At 41.5% G+C, this 22,448-nt stretch overlaps 1 protein-coding gene across 1 annotated transcript in view; it reads left to right on the top strand.

The window, feature by feature from the left end:
• Positions 1-22,448, top strand: part of tmtopsb (teleost multiple tissue opsin b) — a 40,086-nt gene that overhangs the window by 5,507 nt on the left and 12,131 nt on the right. Inside the window, exon 2 of the mRNA XM_069667376.1 lies at positions 7,726-8,054. Within this exon, the coding sequence (XP_069523477.1) occupies positions 7,726-8,054 (329 nt within the window). The remainder of the gene's footprint in view (positions 1-7,725; positions 8,055-22,448) is intronic.

Here is a 22,448-nt window from a genome sequence, read left to right as displayed (position 1 = left end):
TAATTATTTCCCACACTTACTTATCAATATCCTAACAGGCTACACATCGTCTTTGGTCTGAGCAGAGAAACTGGGTCACTTACAATCCTCACTAAACAGAAATGGATCTTAAAAGGTCATCAGGACTGAAGTGAAAAGCTGAAACCTCTTGTTTCACTGTCTGCCAACGAGATGGAATCCAGTTCATTTGTTAATTCACTAATGAGACATTGTTCGTTCGGCTGCAATTACCCAGACAACATCGGAGCCACTGCATCGCACGGACTGTTAGGAAGCTCGTAATCAAACGCTCGTTACCCTTCCTCTCTCTTTTACTCCTGCTCTCACTTTGCTGTTTTATCGTCGTTCTTGGCTTTGGTTACAAGATTATGCAAGAAACTGAAGATGTGTTTACATATTTTACACTACGTCCCAGGTGCACAGTTTTTCACTTAAAGCACAAGTACAAGTTTTTACTGTCGAAACGGTTGTATTCAGGTTTAAAGAGGATATTTTGGAGCCGGGTTGCACGGTGGTGCAGTGGTTTGTGTTGTCGTCTCACAGCTGGAAGGTCCCTAGTTCGAATCCCAGTTCGGACCAGGCCTTTCTGTGTGGTGTTTGCATGTTCTCCCCGTGCATGCGTGGGTCCAAAGACATGCTTGTTAGGTTAATTGGTGACTCTAAATTGAATTGAATGTGAGCGTGAAAGGTCGTCTGTCTCTATGTGTCAGCGCTGTGGTTGACTGGCTATTATTCCACGGTGTACCCCGCCTCTTATCCAATGACAGCAGGGTTTGGCTCCAGCCCCCCCCCCCTGTGACCCTGAACAGGCTAAGCGGTAATGGTTGGACTTTGGAGCTGTTACAGTCACTTTCAATTAAGTTATTTAGAGGATGCATTGCTCCATGTAGAGCTGAAAATGCATTAATTAACTGCAACTGTTTTGATCAATAGTTTATTGTATGAGTCAATTTTCCAGCTACTTTGAAGCTTTTGCTTTTGCATCATTTAAAACTACATTTTGGGGAGTTCAAGAGTGTTTGTCGGGGAAATCAAGAGACAAGTAAAGGTGGACCTACAAATGTGAAATCAGTTAGGAAATACCAAAGGGATACATTTCTTTTTAAGATGCCAGATTGGTACTTCCTTATTCTGAAAGTTCACATCCTGTTCCCTCTTACCTGCATGTTTATATCAGTACAAACTGTGCTGGTACACCAAACATGACACTGTTATTTGGAGGGATTATGGTGTACAATTTGGAGCCATAATCTAAAGTGTTACCGAGATTTCGATGGCATTTTTCACAACGTTTTTTCAAGTAAATGTACAGCAGATTATTCAAGAAAATAATCTGCACTTAAATAGATCATGAAAATAGTTGTTGTGCTGCCCCATAAAAGTCAATGATTCCAGTCAATAGTTGAGAAGACCCCCGAGGTGATTTGCCGTCTGTCTCTGTGCTTTAGTTTTTCAGCTGCGTCACTGTACGCAGACCCAGACAGGAGCAACAGCATCTGAAAATGTCCCTTCATTGTTTACCGTTCACAAGGTTCTTTACTGGATGATCAGCAGAAGGTCTGCGAGCCAAGTATCCCCTGACTCAGCTTGTTCCTAAGTGTTTTAAGGCCATGATTCCTTCAGTTGGTCAGGGGTCTGTGGGGAGCCAAACTGTCTGGAAAGGTCTCCTCCTCTCCAAAACAAACAGCCCTGGTGATTAAAACCAATGACTGTATATAAAGATGGACAACACATCTCCATTTACTCTCAATGCACAAAATTGATGCCAAAACACCCCTGTGACGGGCGCTGCCATCTTTCGCTGGTGACGTCATTTGGAGCCAGAGCTGCGCAGTAGAGACCGTCTGCTCTGCTAATCCGGAACAGATTGGCTGCAGGAGCCGGATTTGTCAACAGAGCTGTCAATCAAATCAAATAACTACTGAAAAGTAAACTTGTCAGAAAAATGAACACTTGGACGTAAATCAGCATGATAAGAACTAACTATAATGACAGAAACCATGTTTGAGAAACATTTATTTGTTGTGTATTTCGATTTTACAGTTTGACTCACGTCCCATCTGTTAACATGGAGGAGGCGGGCTTTATGAGCTATACTGCAGCCAGTCAGCAGGGGGCAATAGAGAGGGTTTGGCTTCACTTTTATAGAGATGCCATGTCGTCCATCTTTTTACACAGTCTATGATTAAAACTGGTAAAAAAAAATAATGACTCTAGCTCCCCTTGTTTTTATGATCACTTAAGATCCGGACATCTGATGGCTGAAATACGTCAAATGGTTAAATGAAAGTGAGAAGAAGACGTGAAATGTGATCGAAAATAATCGATAGTGGTCTAGAAAATGTGTTAATGTCTGGCCAAGAGTCAGTGCTTGTTGAACTGAATGATAAACTTGCATCTGGCAGTTAAAAAATGAAACTAATTTAAGCGGATATTGGAGTTCAATGCTGGGCTGTGCAACGAATAGTCAAATCTTCGTATTGAGCAGCAACAAATCCTCTTTGTCTGTAACGTTTCTGTGCCGGGTACAGCTCTAATAAGGTGCAGATATGTGAAATTATATTCTCTTTCATCCCATCATACTGTTATCACAGACAACTTTCCTCTTGTCTGAAGTTATGACGTGTAAAAAATCAATTTGAAACCTGAAAGTTCATCTTACCTCAGGACAAATCTGCTGGGAATATTATGTCCCCTTTCTCGCATCATATACGTAATGTTTAATATATCACATTACTGCAAAAAAGACACAATTAACAGGTTTTATTGCTTTCTAATTATGGCATGTGAGACGCGCTCTCTTTGTGCTGAAAGTTTTGCTGAGTGTGCAGCATCTTGGCAACACTCTGAGACATGGTTTGTTTGGCACAACTGTTTCTGCTTTGCCATCAGCTGGATGTGAGACAAGAAGGAAGAAAAGAAGGACACAAAGAGGAAGACAAGAGGGCAATCCAAATTATAAAAGGACAGAGAGAAAGGGAAAGATGAGAGGGAGGGAGAGGGAAAGCAAAAGAAAGAGGCAATGAAAGATGATTAGCTCCTGTGCTGACTCAGGCTCAGGACGCCGGGTCGTTCGTTTTACCACAAATGTATTCTGCTCCTCTCAGGAGCTGGGTGAGGAGGAATCCGGCCTCAGGTGAAAAACCGATTAAAATGCATGGTGGAGAATCAAAGAGGGCCATGTTTGAATCAAAGCCAGCGTTAGGGACGGATACGTTCCCCCTGAATCCCCAGCAGGCTCCGAGTACAGACTGTGCAATCATGACAGGAAATGAACGGGAAAATGGTCCCTGTAAAGGGGAGTTGTCGTTTTGCTGAGGCAGCAGACCGTTCATATCCAAATCCACTGAACCAGGCAGGAGAGGCCATTTAAAGATTTATTGATACATTTGATCATTTTTGTTCTTTGTATTTAGTAAAACTGTATCTGACACTTTCATGCTTAAGCTTTACAGTCATTTTGTCTTGTTATTATTGTAATGATCTTACTGGCTGTTAATACTGTGCATTCCAGTTGTTGAATGTAACAAAGTAAATGTACTCAGGTGCTGTACTTGAAGTACAATAATTACATACTTTAGTGATTTGTGCTTTTTACAATATTACATTTTAGATGGGTATTTTGTGGGTTTACTCCAACACTTGTAAAAAACGTTATGTAAATTAAAGCCTGCTCCTTGAACTGTACCTTAAAGGGATAGTTTGGATTTGTTTATGTGGGTTTGTATGAGGTACTTATTAATAGTAAGTGTACTACGTACAGTAGATAACAGTCAGCACGGCCCCTGTTAGGAGAAGCCGGCAGGAGTTCCTAATGGAGATTGAGCCTATGGCCCACTGATGAAAGCCTTTGCTGTATTACAGACTGGGTGTCTGTGGCGACATTCACAGAAAAAATCACAAGCGGCGCCAAGTTAGTGACGCGTTTTCCATCAGCCAGCTGTGGTTGGTCTGCCAGAGAGGGTAGGCGGAGCTAAGCGGCTGCTTTTCTGCAAGTGTTTCGAGTAAACAGTAATCTACTATGGCTGAACAAACAAAGAAAAGGTCGATGACTACAGATACAACTTCAACAAGAAGTGAAAATCCAAAGAAAAAGAAACTAATTGGACGCTCAGATGAAGCAAACAGTCTGAAAAGGAAAGCGACCGCCAGCAAGGAAAATCAAGAGTTACAACTGGAACAAAGGGAGCCAACCATAGACGTCTGGCTATCTGGGACGCATGCATCCATCAGGTACCGCCACATAGAACTATACTGAGAACTTTGAGTTGATCACTTTAACTGCTACAGACAGGGCCACGAGTACCATGTACTTTAGCCACTTAAAAGAGTCCTACATACAAACCAACATTTAGTTTAAGTGTACACTTTTTACATTTCACAATGACGTCGGACAGCTCTTTCCTTCCGCACTGTGATACTCTGTGTGCCTACGCATGCAGTGCACAGTATCACAACAGCTGTTTAGGTCAGCGGTTTGTAGAAGAGACAACAAATAGATGAAAATGCATTATTATGGAAACGATGAAGTGTGGGTCACGTTGGGGACTAGAGGACATTGTTTTCCTACCCATGCATCGAAGTGTATTATGCCGTATGTCAGCTGTTTGGGTCAGAAAGTGCCACGGCTGGCACAGACCGAAATCGAACTTGAAGATATCACAGTAGTCTCTTATTGTTCCTCAAAATGTCTTAATGACTCAGTTTGAACTTATGTTGCATATAACTTTAATGTTTAATGTTTTATTATCTCAAAGGGGACATATTTTAGATATGCAATCAATTTTCTATTATTCTAATGTGTTCTTGAATCACGTTGGTGAAAATTGTAAACGTGTTTTAATTTAATTACTTGTCAGAGCCTCTCCTTCCTCCTGAAACGAACAAGCCGTTCTGTAATTCAAAGGTTAGACCATAGACATGATTGGCTGGCTAGCCCCTGCCCTATGTGTGCGATCCCACGTGGGGAACGGCCGCAATGCACTGTCACTCCAAAGTTGTAGAAAACATGGCTGCTCTAGGATCGGTTATTCGGCCTTATATGTACGAGCTAGAATCACCAGGAGGTGTCTTGACAACGACTTGACTACTAGCTCGTGCAAGAAGGCAGCCTGAGGTGAAAGACGATTGGTTGATTTCAGCGAAAGCAAGGTTCTACGTAGAAACCTGCAGCTGTTCTGAACGGCCCATTTCAGAGGCGACCTTATTAAAAATGTAATTCTGGAAAAACATGGAATTATGCAGTTTTCACTTTTTCACTGTGAACAATAAACACCCAAACATGTGAAACCCATGAAAACATGAGAATATCCATTTAAAAGATATAAAGGCCCCTTTAACACAGTATTTAAATGAGGTCCTTCCTGATCAAAGGGACAGAGTGTAGAGTCCACCTGCTTTATCAAACCAGGTGGCTCCACTAATGAATAAAGAGAGCTCTTACTCCCTCTTCATCTATCTGCAAACACACACGCACACTTAATTTACACTTATAATCTCGAACACTAAATTATTTCCATTATTCTCAAGACTCTTCTGTTGCTCTCGACACATTGCGCACCCACGACCCCAGCACCCTGTCCGAACTGAACACGCCCCGGTGTGGGCCAATCAGACAACTTCATTACCCACTGAGGTGCTGTGATTGTCTGTAATCAAAGGCTCTGAACCTGGGAGGCGCAGAGTAATGGAGGTGAAGTGCCCCTGGACCAGCACTTCCGCTGCTGTGTGCGCTGATTAGCTCTGATTTAGTCACTTCAGAAAAAATGTACAACTATAGAACAGGTTCATCATTTAAACATAGGAAGCACTGTGCTGCCTCCTGCTGCTGCTCTCAAGGTTATTAGTGCTTCTGTGCAACAGATGACGATGTAATGATGATTAGCTTATTGTGAAATCACAACACATATAGCTTTTAGGTCAGCCCACATTTGATTGAAAATAAACATTTGAGCTACAATGGAAAATTAACGGGCATCTATATTGATAATAGATTTATGGTTTAAGTCAAATTCAAGGGAAAAATTCCAAAATAGTCCAATATCTGAGGTTCCAGGCTCTAAGAAATGATCATTTGCTGCTTTTCCATAAAAGTAAACATATTCTCTTTACATGTCCAACATCAGACATTTTACTACATTGTTTTGCACAATTTAATTAAGTTTTCTGGTGTTTTTCAGGACCAAATAGTTAGCCAATCAATCAAGATAACAACTGGTGAATAAACCTATAATCAATATATTTATGAGTAGTAGTTTTTATGTTTTTTTTCCTTTACGTTAAGCTGCAAAATGCGAATAGTCACACTAAAATCCGCTAGCTAGCAGGAGGCTACTGGTCTGGCTAAAGCTAACTCAACCAGCCTTAAGAAACTAGCCGTTTCGAAAACTGTGTTAGCGAGTAAGCAGTTTCGGGCCAGGCTAAAGTTACCTTAATGAGTCTAAGGAACTTAGTGGTCTCCTCACTACGTAAGCAGATAGGCTAAAGCTAACTGAATCCGGCTAAAGACACCTGCAGTCTCCTAACTCTGTTAGCTAGTAAGCAGCTAAGAGTCAGGCTAAAGCTAACTGAATCTGGCTAAAGACACCTGCCGTCTCCTAACTCTGTTAGCTAGTAAGCAGCTAAGAGTCAGGCTAAAGCTAACTGAATCAGGCTAAAGACACCTGCTGTCTCCCAACTCTGTTAGCTAGCAAGCAGGTAAGAGTCAGGCTAAAGCTAACTGAATCCGGCTAAAGACACCTGCCGTCTCCTAACTCTGTTAGCTAGTAAGCAGCTAAGAGTCAGGCTAAAGCTAACTGAATAAGGCTAAAGACACCTGCCGTTACCCAACTCTGTTAGCTAGCAAGCAGGTAAGAGTCAGGCTAAAGCTAACTGACTGAGCCTTAAAAACACTAGCGATCTCCTAGCTGCATTAGCTTGTTGGTATTAAGAGCCAGCGTAAAGCTAACTGACTATAATCAATATATTTATGAATAGTAGTCTTTCTGTATTTTATATTAGCTTGAGCTGCAAAATGCAAACAGTAAGACAATAAATCCACTAAATCACAAAACCAAACTGTAGAATAAAAAAAAGGCCTGCAAAAGATCAAGAAGAAATTCACTTTAATTGGCCACATTAAACCGCCACTACTTTTAGCTTGCATGTTTTCCTCAGGACAGAGTAGTTGCCCCATAAGTGCAATTAAAGGAAGGAAATTAAGCAAAGATCAACAAGATCCAGATTTGTTTGATGAGCTGCAAATTAAGGCAAACAAACCCCAAACATGACTTCTAAAACGCTACAACTGCAGGGAAAACTTGTTCTTAACCTGATTTACCGTTCCATAAATGTACACAAGAGAGCAGAAAGAAAAGAGTCTGGAGGCAAAGAGGAGAAGAATCTGTGAAGTTTGGGAATTAGCTAGACTAGCTATTTGTCTAGCAAATGTAAGTCATTGAACACCTCTGTATTCCATTGCAGGTTTTTGCACAAAAGACCAAAAGTTTAAGTCCTCCACCCTGATCAAAACAAGCATAAAATCTACTTCATTCTATCTAAATGCAGTTTGAAAGTGAAAAAGAACAAATGCTCTAATTGAAAGAAAAGTTGCTCTGTGGTTCCTCGCTTAGAAATCCCAGATATTGATAAGACTTCTTTCATGTTCTGGCCTATTTTTCAGCTTCATTGGCCAAATTTATACCACAATATTTTGTTACAACCAGCTGACCACTTCTTCTTCTTTAGGCATCGTCTCCCTGATCTCCCTCGCCGTTCTGTCCTACGAGCGTTACTGCACCATGATGGCCACCAATGTAGCCGACGGCCGAGACTTCCGCCCCGCAGTAGGTGGGATCTGCTTCTCCTGGCTCTACTCGGTGGCCTGGACTGTACCTCCGCTGCTGGGCTGGAGCAGGTACGGCCCAGAGGGTCCGGGCACGACCTGCTCAGTGGACTGGAGGACCCAGACGGCGAACAACATCTCCTACATCGTTTGCCTGTTCACCTTTTGCCTGGTCCTGCCGTTCTGTGTCATCCTGTACTCCTATGGAAAGCTGCTGCAGGCCATCAGACAGGTGTGGTTCTGCAAACGTGAATGTTTGTTTGAAAGTGAAATTGATCATATTGCTTATTGCATATTTTTTGTCTATGCATCTGTTAGACCTATCTGTAGTGCTACCGACCAAGACTCCCCATATTAGGATGTAAGTAAGTTGGCTAATTTGCAGCAACAAGCCAGTCCAAAGCTTACTGAATTAGCTTAAAGAAACCAGCTGTCTGCCAAGTACATAAGCTACTAGGAGGCTACCAGTCTGGCTAAAGCTGACTCAATCATCCTTAAGAAATTAGCGGTTTCTAAACTCTGTTAGCTATTAAGCAGCTTTGGGCTAGGCTAAAGTTACCTGAATCGGGCCAAAGAATTTAGTGATCTCCTAACTACGTAAGCAGATTAGCAGCTACAAGCCAGGCTAAACCTGGCTTGTAGCTGCTAAACCCAGCAACCTGCCGTCTCTCTAGTCTGTTAGCTAGTAAGCGGCTAAGAGTCAGGCTAAAGCTATCTGACTGAGTCTTAAAAAATACTAACGGTCTCCCATCTGCGTTAGCTTGTTTGTAGTTATGAGCCAGGCTAAAGCTAACTCAATAAACCTATAGAAAACAACACTATCCCAATTACAGTAGCTAGTTAGCAGCTACGAGCCAGGCTAAAGAAACCAGCAGTCTCCTAATTATGTTAGCTAGTTAGCAGCTACGAGTCAGGCTAAAGCTAATGACTTAAAGAAAGAAGCGATCATCAAGCTAAGGTTTGGTGAACCAAAGCTTGAGATGGATGATGTCAAACTGTGTTGAACTAAATATTTAGTCACTCTGCTGTTTTTCAGACACATTACCGCCTCTGCTGTTAGCATAGCTGTTAACACAGGGCTCCCTTTGTTTGTGTGCTTGTAAAAATCTCCTTTTAAAGGGCATATCATTATGATTTTCTATTTGTATCTGTAATGTAGCACAGTGTTAACATTGCTGTTTATAACATTGTTTTTCAGCACTGAAAATCCACATTTACATGATTAAATTAAAATCATTAAGCGTGATGACGAGTCAACAAAAGGCTTAAACCAACATCTACTAGTTGACTTGGAAAATCTTCAGTTGGGAGCAGCAGACAAGGACATTTACACTGTCTGTTCTTTAAATGTACATCAACATCTGTGAATTCAGGTTTTCAATAAGGGTCTGCCTTGTTGTCAAGTGGAAAGACTATGAGTTCACACATGTCCAAAACTTGAGTCTGAATGCTGAGATATGAAGCCATGCGTCGGCTGATCTCAGAAATCTCAAATCAGGTTTGACATCTGATCAAGGAGGTCTATTAAAGCTGCCAACACCAATTTATCTTTGGTCTTCTGCTTCACACTGCCGGAGAAGCTGGCACAGTGATTTCTCAGACGTGTCTGAAGCCTTGCCAAACTTGCCGAACGTAACTTAAACCTATATGCAAGAACAGTTTCCCCACGAGAGGTTAGGACATCATCCATCTATCCTGATAATGTTGCTTATAGTATAGTATTGTGTATACCTAAAAGAAAAGTTTTGTTCTTTTTTAAAAGCTATAATGGTCACACAAGAGATGCAAGTTTTGGAGATGTTTGATGATTCAGCGTCTTTGCTTGTGTAGAAATAATGCATGTTTTAGTCTCAATTTTACTCATTAAATGACTAGATCAAACTCTAGATTTTGTTTGAAAAAAGTTAAGAAAAAAAACAAGGGACAGAGCTTAAAAGAGAGATTAGATGAAAGTTAGAAAAATAAACTGAAACATGAGACAAGGCCTGATTGGGCTTCAATTCGGATTCATTGCAGCAAGTACAACAAACTTCAGGATGCTCTTTAAATTCATTATTAGTGTCTGTGATTGTCTTCATGAAATAGGCAAAAGAATATGTGAATTATTTTAATGTTGCTTGATTTTATTTGTGCTTTAGGGCCTGTGTCCACTAACAGTGTTTTCTGCGCTGGCAGCGCCCACAACCTCAATTTCAGAGCGCTTCTCACAGACTCTTACTGTTGCTAGGTTACAAAAGTTGTCTGGCAGCACTTCCGCTTCCCTTCGTAGTGAACGCTAAGTCTGTTTTAAGTTGCTCTGTATGCTTAATATTTGCTTTTATTTAACAAAGATTTTACAAAGAAAACATAAAAACAAAGCAAAGGAATCATGTCCTGCACGTAGCAGCAGCTCTAAACCTGGAAATTGTACCCTCGAAAAAACGATAGCTTCTCTTCCGCCATCGTTGTTGACAATGTTGATTCTGGAATACCCGCCCCTTCTTACATTTTGATTGGTCACAGTAAGGGACAAGTGACATTGACGAGCAGGAGTGTTCCAAAAACTATTTTCAACAGAGAGCACTGTGAGCGCAGCAGCAAAAAACAGCTGACGTGGAGGGCGTTTTTGCGCTGAGGATGCTGAGCACTGAAAATGCTACACTGCACTGGCTTTGTATTAAAAAAAACGCTGTTAGTGGACACAGGCCCTTAAAACATTTTTATTGGGAGAGATTATAATATGAGCATGCCTCTCCTCTGCAGATCTCTTTATTCCACAATTATATAAATTTTTGTTGAGTTTTCAAGTTCATGTACGTTTTGTTGCTGGATGCAGGATGCAGCTGATTTCATATACAGTTGTTCGTGCTTTACAAGGCTTAAATCACGCGATATTTTGGGATTGCAGTGAAACAAAGTTGAAAATGGATGGGGGAACTCCTGGTCAAAGTTTGGAGTCGCACCTTCAGATGGGAAAAGAGAGCAGAACATAATAGTGAAGGAACATAAGTAGAGAGCAGCACAGAGGTTTTGTCTACCATCGGGGTTAATGACACGATTAAAGAAAATTGTCTTCATCACACTCTGCTGAGACGCTTGATTAAACCTAAGGGCTACAGACCTTCCCACCTAATCACAAGGGACAAAAACTCCTCATTTAGCTGTGTGTGTCTGGACATGTGTGTGTCTGTGTGGTGTACAATCACATCGGGAACAACATGTGGGTGCTTTAATGGTCTACAATTACACACAAATTATACACTGTGGGATCTGAAAGTCGATTATTATATTTTAAGTCTAATTTTACCTGTTAATGGGCAAAAAAAAGTGATATGATAAAGGATGTGGTAAAGTATTATGAAGGTAAAATCCCAGCTGTATATCTGTGTGTACGTGCACTCAGACTGCAGGTGGAAGGTGTCTGACGTGACCTTGTTTGCCTTTTTCCAAGAAGACAAATCATCTCTTTTATGTTAATCTATTTGACAGCTACGTGCACGCATTAAGGTTTTTCCTCGCGTTTGGCTGTGCGTCACATATCCTCTCCTAACTTTGTGTGGGATGGTTAAATGTGTTTGTTCGCGGTCATGAACCCCACTTCTCTGTGAGCTCTGGGTGTTGACGTGTTGATGCTGTTTGCACAAGAATTTAATTTGCCACACCATTTGCTGGGTCATGTACCATGCCTCTGTGGGTTTCTGCAAGGCCTTGTGTGTTGCTCTTTGGCGATGGGCCTTTATTAAGGTGTTACTTTTATGGAATTATGAGAACGTAATTAAATAGAAGGTTTAAGATAGGTTAAATTTTTTCTTATTATTGCATAATCAGGCTCATTAGAAGGAAGTGAGAGAAGAATGGTTACAGTTTGACCTATTTCCTTGATGCAACTATTATGGCTGCACTTCTTGTTTTGGAAAAATAAAAGCATGAACCCACAGCAGCCTTCTTCTAACTGTAAATCATTTGTAGACATGGTTGAGGCTCCATTGATTGCACTGTCAGCTTGTAGGTCCAACTTAAAGGCTGGTACAGGTATCTACTATGTCTATCTTTCTGACGTTTTTACAAGAGCCAAATTCAGGTCATGATTATGATTAAGGTAAAACTTTGGTTTATAGCCAAATCTGCACAACTAAAGCAGTACCATCAGTCTCTGCTGTACTTGTCTTTTGTGGTACTTAGCATATGTTAGCATGCTAAACAAAGATGTGCTGGATCCGTGGTTCTCCACTCGTGGGTCGGGACCACTGACTGTATATATAGATGGTCGAGGCATCTCCATCTGCTCTCATTGTACGGAATTAAAGCCAAAATAGCCCCCGTGATGGGCGTCATTTGGAGCCAGAGTCTGCACAGTAGAGATAGGCAGGTGGCGCCGCCCGTAGCCACTTCCGCTAACCAAAACACACTTACTGAAATGTTGGTCTAATGTGAAAGTTAAAAGATATGCAAACTTTAGTGACTGTAGTGATTGTTTTAGTTACGTCTCCTCTCGCCGTTCCTTCTCTACTCTGCTAATCCGGAACAGATTGCCTGCAGAAGCTGGATTTGTCAACAGAGCTGTCAATCATCCCTTTTACAGCATCAAATAGCTAATTAAAAGTAAACTTGTCAGAAAAATTAACACTTGGACATAAATCAGCATGATAAGAACTAAATATAACGACAGAAACCATGTTTGAGAAACATTTATTTGGCGTGTATTTAGATTTTATAGTTTGACTCATGTCCCATCTGTTAACATAGAGGAGGCGGGCTTTATGACCTATACTACAGCCAGTCAGCAGGGGGCGATAGAGAGGGTTTGGCTTCACTTATAGGGAGCTGTCATGTCGTCCATGTTTTTGTACAGTCAGGTCCAAACTGCAATTTTTCATTAAATAAATTTGAGTGGTTGAAAGTTGTCTGAAATTGGGGTTGCGATTTGTCGTTAAGGAGGTGGTGGTGGGTCCTGAGGCGAGACCAGTTGAGAACCACTGTGCCAGATGATTTAACTACCTTCAGAGAGCTGCTTACGTGGTTGCAGACTCTTAAGCTTTTTCAGTTATGAACTTCCTGTGGGTGCTCCAGACAATAACCTGCTCGCTTCGCACATCAGCACAACTAGATATTACACAGATGACTGATTCACCAAATAAGTTGTGTTCCTCCTGAAAATGCCAGAGACATTTAATCCAAGGAGCTATGTTTATTGGAGCTGAAAGGTTCCTTCAGCCCGTCGTTGTCTGCATTTCCATGGTGTTCTCACGACCTGAAGGATTAGTCAAATTAGATTGCTGATGTATAAAAAAAGGGGGCGCTCTTTTTTAATCATTTTTGTATAACAGTTAGCTATAAAGCGTCATCCTTATAGATACACTTGATTGAAGCAGAATGAGCAAAAACAAACGTACTGGTTGAAAGCAGCAGAACTTTTGAAATCAAATTCTGCTCATCCAATCAGAAATATTCAGCGCTGCGAGCCCAAGTCCCCAAGTTTCTGTACCTTTGGAAAATGTTATCCCCCAAGCAAGGACTAAAATAACATCCAATATACTTCATTTAGACTCTGGTCCCTCCAAAGGTTTCGAGTTTCTGCAGTGGAAATGCAGCTGAAGACTTTTCTTGCTCTACTTTAATGTACATCATGTGTGACAGATGGAACACAGTCCAAGATGTGAGTCATGTTCAAATCACCTCAAGGGAAACATCTGGTGGAAGAGCAAAACACAGAGCGCCAAAGCTCTTAGTTTATGTTTCCCAACAAGGATTAGGAAAACCTTAAAGCAGCAGGTGGTAATTTCTACAGGAACAGAACCGCTGCTTCTTGCAGTGTAGGTGAACATTAAAGTTCAGTAAAAGCCCAAAATGATCTCCCCTCAGTGACCATGCCAGACACCTGAAATTAATTTGGGCAATGTTCCCTCACTGGAGATGAGATGTCTTCTCCATCACGCTCTGACTTTGACCTTTAGACTACTAAGATGGGTGCATTTTCAGAGTAGCAGATGATTTCACATCTGCTAAACGTCGTCATTAAACACTTTAATACTGAGGGAATAGGAACAGAAAGAGAGAGTCTCCTCGGGCTCAGTCATTTAGCTGCTGATGCCTTTTGAATTAATTACACTGAGGGACCAAGGAAAACAGAGCCAGATGTAGCGAGAAGTCTCTTTGCGTCGGGCCCACTGTCACTGTCAGATTAGGACGGGTGGCAGGTATGTTGATGGATCCTCGTAGGCGTAGAGAACAGGAGATATAGAAACAGTGAGAAAGGACAGTAGTGACAAAGAGGCCCGCGGAAGAGTTATGAATTTTTGTTTTTTCATGCTGGCAGATCTCACAAGCCTCTCTAACCTGTAACATAACTACTAAATAGAAAAGATCTGTAATTGGTTTGAGTTTGATATCTCTGAAACATTATAAGTATAAGTAAAGGATGTTAACAGTAATAAAGCCTTACAACTTTTAAACCCTAACAAAAGAGTGGCGGTATACTATTTGTGTGGCCATGTGTTTTCACTTATGGAGTACCTCAGGGATCAGTGCTGGGTCCTTTAGTATTCCCGATTACATGGCATTGAATGTTTAGGTAACGAACAATCAATCTACATTACAGCTTATTGGTATTGACTGTTTTAAATTGCTACTTCTTCCCTTTTGTAGATTATTCTGTATTCTCAACTTTTACATTTACAATGGCTCAAAGGACTGTGTGTAAAGGCTGTTGGTCGTAGCAACAAACCAGTAACTAACTCCGCACTTCCCCTCAGCTCTATGCATTTAACTATCTTATACTGAATTTGTATGTTGCTTTTTGGCCCCTCAATTTGAGGTGTTTTTAGCAAGAAAGCTACCTTCCCAGCACCAGATGGCAGACAGACAAAATTAGCAGGTAGCTGCTGAAAATAGTGAAGCATTTAGCTTCTAAAGATTCAGATACTCCTCAGGAAATGTCAAAGACGAGAACAAGCCTGAAAGGAGATTATTGGGTTTACATCCACCGGTTGGACACAATTCCAAGTGAATGCTTTAGGGTGTAAAATCTAACTTTTATCTGTGAGCTAAACATGCAGGTGACCTACCACCTGCTGAGCAAGCTAGTTCAGTAACATCTCTGTCATTTCTTTTGATTACATGAAAGCAACTGCTGAGCAAAACCGACAGATTAAAGTAGTAGGCAGCTTTGATGACACATACTAATGACATTGAGGGAAGGTTGAGAAAGCTGTTTGTGAGTTGTAAGTGTGCCTGAGGGCTGACAGATAACTGTTTTTTGTCTCACATATTAGTTTTGCCTTTGCTGGCGTGTCAGCTTGCCCGGAGCTTTATGCACCACAGTTTACAACACACAAAACTGATAAAAATCTTAAATTCAGTGCTAGTGGCGATGCACCGCTGGTTATTACACTATCGACCAAACTGATCAGTGATTCGGCTCATTAAAACAAACATGTTGCCAGAATATGAAAACAAGAATTGTGCAGATAACCGTTTCAGTTAATAAGCTGATATAAATCCTAATTATTTTCACAGCTTTGTTGTGATGTGATAATTTTATACGCTAATGTTCACAACACACAAAGATCACAACTGTTAATTAACCGCAACAAAATTACGTCTTTCTGCAGAGAAAAATGCCCAAGGTGATAGAGATTGGCATCCGTCGGGTGGTGTGTTTAATTTTGCTCTGCTGTCTGAGAGTGTGTGTGAGTGCTTGGGTTTTGACTGTGTGTACCGTTGTCTCTCAGCACCGTAGGTGTAAGGTTACCTGGGGAGGAGATAATCCCCTGCTTACACAGCATACATTTTTTTCTCACTTGCAGGGCACACACATAAAGTCATTCCCAGAGTTTTGCAGAATGCGATTAAATCGTGTGTGTGTGTGTGTGTGTTTACTGTACGTTGAAACCTGAGACTTTTTGCAAGAGAAAGCAACTGAGGGGAGAGTTGAGTTTCTTCTTTTCCTCTCATTGTGAGTTTTATGTGTTCTTATATGATACCTTTACTCATTTTTATTGTTATTAAATCCCTAACAGCACTTTGTTTGTAATATTTGTAACATTTATGGCCATTATAATGCAGTTGTGCATCCATCTGCATATTTTAGATGATATGATTTGTTCCCTTTTCTCATATCACGGCTATTAGGCTAATAGCTTGCATTTGTCGTAGCGATTACATCTGCATCAGTGCTTGTAATACAGCCGCAACACTGTAATAGGTTTTTTTTATAGTGTCTAATAAAAAGAGTAAATGATCCAAAGTACAGAATATTTGTAGCTCATGTTTGATGAATGCAGCCCCACTTGAACATGTGGAGAAATATATGTGTTTATGTTTTCTAGAGCTGCTTTCCCACTGGGCAAAAAACCAACTAACACCTGCTAACACCTGGCGTTTTTGCTTTGTGGGAAAGGCTATGATCGGCATTCAGACCCGGGTCAAATGACTGCAGTAGACCCGGGTAACTATCGCCTCTGCTCCGATCAGCATTGATGGGAACACAAAACCTGTGTCAACACGCTAATCTCCGCCATCTTTCCGGTGCGATGCTGTGCTCCATCTGTAACTTCTGCGACTCCTTGTCATCTCAGCTACAAATTCAACCCGTCTCCGTCTCCATCATTCCAAATTAGTCGCCACCAAGTTTGATAAACAGACTGAATGAGTCATAGATACAATAAAAACCTAACCACCGTAACATCTTCACTGTTTACTAACCCTGTTTCAGGCGCGTTTGTGACGTCAGACGGTGACGCTGCAGAAAAGAGACCAACAGGAGTATACTTCACTGGCAATGGGAACAGAGACAATCGGTATAATTAAGTGGGTCTTCCCAGGTCTGAAAAACCTGTGTCAACACGCTTAATTTAGATGGGAAAGGGGTAAAAGGTGGTTGGAACCTTGCTATTAGAAGGAGGAGTTAAGGAACAATCAGATAAACAAAGCTTTGCGCGGTCATGTCAGGACCCATTCCCTTCAAACTTCCAAGTAACAGTGAAGTTTTACTTGTATGAAAATCTCACTGCCTCTGCTGCTGACACCTCGCCTCATCCTGGGACCCCCCACTGCTATCAGTGTCTGTCCCTCTGGTCCACACCAATTTTGGATATAGCTGACTGCAGCAACAGCAATCACTTTTTACCTGCATAGTTATTTCTCAGGTGGGTAGAATAGGCTCAGTTAGGTGTCTTTGTGAAGACAAAAATATGCTGCTTCATCTCTCTGACCATCCTGGTACATTAAGGTATGTTTTTAGTGCCTGAAAGAAAATAAAGGACAAGAAAGTTAGAATTTTGGGGGACTTAAAACCAGCTTAAGAACAGCAGCTCTGACACAATAGATATCTATAATCACTGCTATGTTTCAGGGCAGAGATGATCTCATTCTCGTCCCTCTACTTTGTAAGTAAGACTTAAGATTCAGGATGGACTTTGAGCTCTTGCTTTTGCACATAAAATACAAGAACTTGGTCTCATTTGTCCTTTCTGTCAAGATGATGGACAATCAGGCTGCAGACTTTTCCACCGATGCAGGTCTCTCTCCCGAAGCGTGGACTGCTTTTCTAATTTGTTTTGGTTGGAGACAGATTTTGAAATTAACCTTCTACCACTGGACAACCAAATAAAAGCTTTTAATTTAAAAAAAATGATCAAAATATATTCCAAGGAACTGAAAATCTTAGTTATAATAATGTTTTGGTAGGCCTAAATATGGCTGTTGACAATTCAAAGTGAGTGGGGCCATGTGTTTTCAATCATGGAGTACCTCAGGGATCAATGCTTAGTCCTCAAGCATTCCAAACTACTTATTCATTGTGCCAGCTCCCAAGAATCCAATCCCCCCTCCTCCCAATAATACTTCTCTCGATTATATCTAACACTTAACAAGAAAGCAAATCAGTATTCTGAAAAATGCTGAACAATTTATTCAACAGACTCTCCTATTTCTATTTTTTTCCACTATTTTTTGCACTTTTTAGAGCCATGTGTGCACGACAAACAGCACCACCTGCATGGATTGTTGCTTTTTCTAACACCTTTCCTTTTTCTTAACCCTTCGTCGCTGATGTTTGGCAAACAAGCGGGATGATGGAGCATGTCCTTGATCATGTGACAGAGTCTGGTCCATTATTAACCTTACACTGTCACATGTCGTGACATAATACAGTTTTTTTGCCACATCATCTGTACTCTGCCAACAAGAATGAGTCCAGGCAGTCGGAGAAGCCAGGGACATGAAATATTCTTTTTCTCCATCCTTGACATCCAGTCGAGCTGACACAGCACCTCTCACCAGGACTGAGGGTTCAGGGTTCAGTTTGTTCACAGGGATTTGGAAGGAGTTCAGCAAATAATTGTTTAAAGGTTGGAAGCTCAAAGATTGAAACCTTGTGGAGAAACTGGCTGTTTAAACACATCTATGCTGTATTTCTTGGCACATTTAAGCTCTTCAGTGCTTTGGAAGGACAGTCAGGACATGTTTTTCCCCCAAAGTGAATTAATTCAAGTTTTACTTTTGACTCCACAAACAAAAGTAAAGAGTTTAGCAACAGCTGGCCGATCGACTCTATTTTCTCTCTTTTTTCTTTCTTGAATTGGTTTGTACTTGAGGATTCAAAATCAATTTATGCTGCTCAGCGGAAGACATGCATCATCTCCATCAACATCTCCACATGCACAGCAGGGCACAGATTCGACAGATTACTTCTATAACATTTTAGATACACCTCGGAAAGGCCCATTTGATGCAGACCAAAGCCTCATGACTCTATATCCAACTGGAAGTAGGAAGAGAAGCTGCTAGTTTAGGTAGCTATAGCTCCAACACCCAATTCATACGGCTTTAGTTCAACAAATAACACAGACGTTTATCATAACATGATCAACACATTATGTAGGCCAAAGTCCACTTGTTAAATACTTAAGTTGCAGCCATATTGGTTGTTTGGGGAATGCCTCACAGGCCCTTAAAACTAGTAATAAATACCTGGTTTTGATTGGCCCGACCTAAATCAGGTCGGAGGAAAATCTGTCTTGACGGGAGGAGGACCGGACACAACAGCCAGAACAACTAAAACAGATTCATCTGCTTCCCCGACTAGCCTTTTTTTAAAAACCTGTTTGAAAGTAATGTAGAGAACAAAAAAAAACATTCTGACCTTTAAAAGAAACTGATTGCACAGATGTAGGAGTAAGTTAGAAGGGCCCGATCAGACAGAGCGCGTTTTGCAGGTTGTAAAACGTGAGGCACACCGTACTGCCTTTTTTGTTGAAGCCTACGGTTAAAAAAACTGGTGTTAAGGCAACCACCGAATCATTAGCGGTCTTTAACTTAACCGTTATATTGTAAACTGACAGAAGGCCCGCCTCTCCTTTCATGCGATTGGACAGTGAGAAAAAAACGCCCATGACGTCGGGCAAGTTGAAGTTTTTTCGAGGCGCTCGGAGCGTTTCCTCAAAAACGCTAGGCGCTCTGCAACGCAAAAGCAGCGCGCAAAAAGCCTCTCATTGAAAACAATGTCAAAAAAAGCCCCCAGCTGCTAAAACGGGTTCTGCCTGATCGGGCCCGAAAGAAAGTTAAATAAAAATGTGATAACCAATAGTCAGTGTGGTAGATGCAGTGTCTCGATTTGAATTCATAGCCATGTTGTGTATCTCTGAGGACTGCACATACAGACAAACAACATCATGTTACAAAAATGAAAAACATGTTTGAGCATAATCCAACATAACGTGGTGACAGTTTGAGCAGCCAGTAGACACCTCCCTCTGAAGAGAGCTGGCATCAGTGCCGCTGGGTTTGTCATTTGTTGTAACGTGGAGTTTGACACTAATGCATGATTCACATTATTAAACTAAACTGCATTTACCAAAAACACAGGCTGAATCTTCTAATTCTCCCTGTTTTCTGTGTGATTTAGTTTTTAAATTGAGTCGTCCCATTTATGAATATCTGAGTGTCTTAATGCAAAATGGATGTAAACTGAGGAGGATGTGATTGGTTTGGGTTTAAATGCCACTTGAGCTTTTGCAGCTCCCGGGAATGAAACATTCAATATAGTTCTGTCAATATTTTGATTGAGGGATTGTCTATCTGTCTGCTCTCATTAGGGTTATAATCAGCATCTGTTTCCAGCAGATGCAGACAGTCGAATCTGATTTTTCCAAATCAGTTTTCCTGCGGTGAAAGAGCCAGAACTCAGCGCTATAACTCAGACTGTTTCATAATCCTGGTATGAAGGCTGGACTAACTGGAGTAAAAACAGGATAACAAGAAGAAACAGCAGGGATTGAGGCAGGGGGGGGGCAGAGTTGATTGAGGGGAAGTCAGTGTCAAATTTACTGCATCACCTCCAGTTTGTTCCTTTCTAGCAAACACGGTTGAACACCAAGTCGGGGGAGGGTGAAAATCATGCTCCTCTGAACGCCACAGCAGGGAGACCTCTGTCGTTGATTTTACTGATACGTCTTCACACCCACTTTATGAAATTAATTTTTAATCACACAAGAGTTGTAAACAGGATACTTTAAGCCTTTTAAGCCACCATACCCCAGGCAAATTCGATGTTAGCATTGCAACACTGTAAGTGATACCTGCTGTGACAACAAAATGAATAAAAGACGTGGCTGTGGCTCAGTTGGAGTCGTTCTTTAATCAATATATTGAAGTTAACTGGCCTCTGCCATTAGAGTGTAAATGTATGTGTGAAAGGCTGAATGCAACATGTAGCGTAAAAAGCGCTTTGAGTGGTAGGGAGACAAGAAAAGTGCTTCATGAGTGCACTGAAATTAACTTAATTTGTGGTTAGCGAGGAATATGGTGGAGTTTATAACAAGGGGAAATGTATGACAGTTGGGCAGCAGCAAGGGCTTTGTGAGTCGTTCTCATTAGAGATGGGAGGTTGTATGAGTCACTCACTAAAAAGAGTCGGGTTTCAGTCACTCGAGTCAGTTACCCAGAGCTCGAATCCACCGGCCCAAGCGCCCATAATGCATGCCCACTAGAGACTTCCCTCGCCTGATCGGGCTAACTTCTGGTTTAGCGCTCTGCTAACATTAATAGAGATTACATTTAATTGTGCAGCTCTTCCAGACCTTGTGATTGTTTTTGGACCTAATTTATCAAGCGAGTCATTTCACGGGGGTTTGTGACGTCGTTTTCCCATGATTGTGTGCGGAACAAGTGCTTTTTGCGCCCCGCCGGGTTGTGATTCAGTGAGTGATTTGTGTAACTCGCGTCAGACCTTCATCTCAGGGCAGGGAGCGAGCTCCGGGCGCTTGACTGTGGGAGCGAGTACCGAGTTGAAACAAGCGCCAAAGTGGTTGTTCTTCTCACAGGGCGAGGCTTACGCGATGGTCTTGCCTCAAATTTCGCAGTTTGCAGTAGCTGGTGGGAGGGGTGGGTCAGTGAACAAGTTAGTGGAGATGAGGACTCGTGACTCCCGAGTCAGTAAAACGAGTCGTTTGATGATTGACTCATGACTCGCAAATCACCACTTTCCATTTTTCTGAGGTGCAATATTATAAATATATATACACATTTTTTGATAATGAAAAAAGTTGTTGCAGTCCTAGTCCAAGGAGCCTGACCAATAAGTCAGAGGTGCCTTAGCGTAGCATCACAGGCTAGCTCTGCTCTGTGTTTAGATTATATGCTGCTGGTAGTTTTTGTTTTCCTCCACTTCTCCCAGTAAATGCTGGAGTGCAGGCAGCTGACTGATTACACTGTCAACCTTGTTGTTTGGGGAACATAATTTACCCAGAAATCATAGCGTAATTTAAAAGTATTGCTATTGGTTTGATTCAGACAATGAATCTTTGTAAAACCGTCACATCTTTCCCCGTAATTATCATGTTCGATGTTTCCTTCAGCTTCAACAGTCACTGTTGTCCTTGCATCCATGGCTACAGTGTGTTTAATAACTAGTATTTATGACTTAATGATCAGTCATTAGGAAATGTAGGAAGTAACTGGGCGTGAGGAGCCTCTATAAGGAACAAAAGTGCACTGGCATCTCTGAGAGTTTCTGGTTTTCTGCAGAGATGGAGGAACGTGACAAACTCTGCAGCACCACATTAAACATGGCTGAGGAGAATAATCCCTGTGTTCGAGTGGTTGCACTTGCAGATCTGCATACCCATGATGACTGGACTGTTGGCCTTGGTGTAGGTCTGCGCTCTCCAAGCGCCCTTCTAATTGCTTTATGGACCTATAACTTCAGTGCAGACTCACTGTCGCGTGAATTTATCCACCTTGGCGAACGTCTTCTTTAACTAACGGCACTGAATGAGCAGATTAAAGTGAAAGGAAGGAGACTTGTGAAAAGTTTGGAGTGTTTCTGTTGGCTCCCGTACAGTAGAATTATTTGGCTTCTTTAGATGCTGGACGAGCTGCGTCTTCAGGCAGCTTCACTTTGGCATTTAGCTTTGGCAGGCAGGCAAAGAGATGTAAATGAGATGTGAAATGTACTGATGAGCAGTGGAGATGGAGATTAAAACATCTTTATCTCAGGACAGAGACTAAAGACACTGTTACGTTTGAGACGTAGTTATGAAGAATAGTCAAAATTCCTAATTACTGGAACGAGTCTGTCTAATGAGAGCCTCCTCGCTGGTTGTAGAAGGGCAACAAGAGCGCGTCAAGATGAAATGAGGTGTACGAA

The sequence above is a fragment of the Semicossyphus pulcher genome, unplaced genomic scaffold (genome assembly GCF_022749685.1).
Source record: "Semicossyphus pulcher isolate SPU_LCO1_2020_fin unplaced genomic scaffold, fSemPul1.0.p SCAF_18, whole genome shotgun sequence".
NCBI classification, from domain to species: Eukaryota; Metazoa; Chordata; class Actinopteri; order Labriformes; family Labridae; genus Semicossyphus; species Semicossyphus pulcher.
Note: the sequence above shows the minus strand (reverse complement) of the source record. Positions and strands in the feature narration are given on the sequence as shown.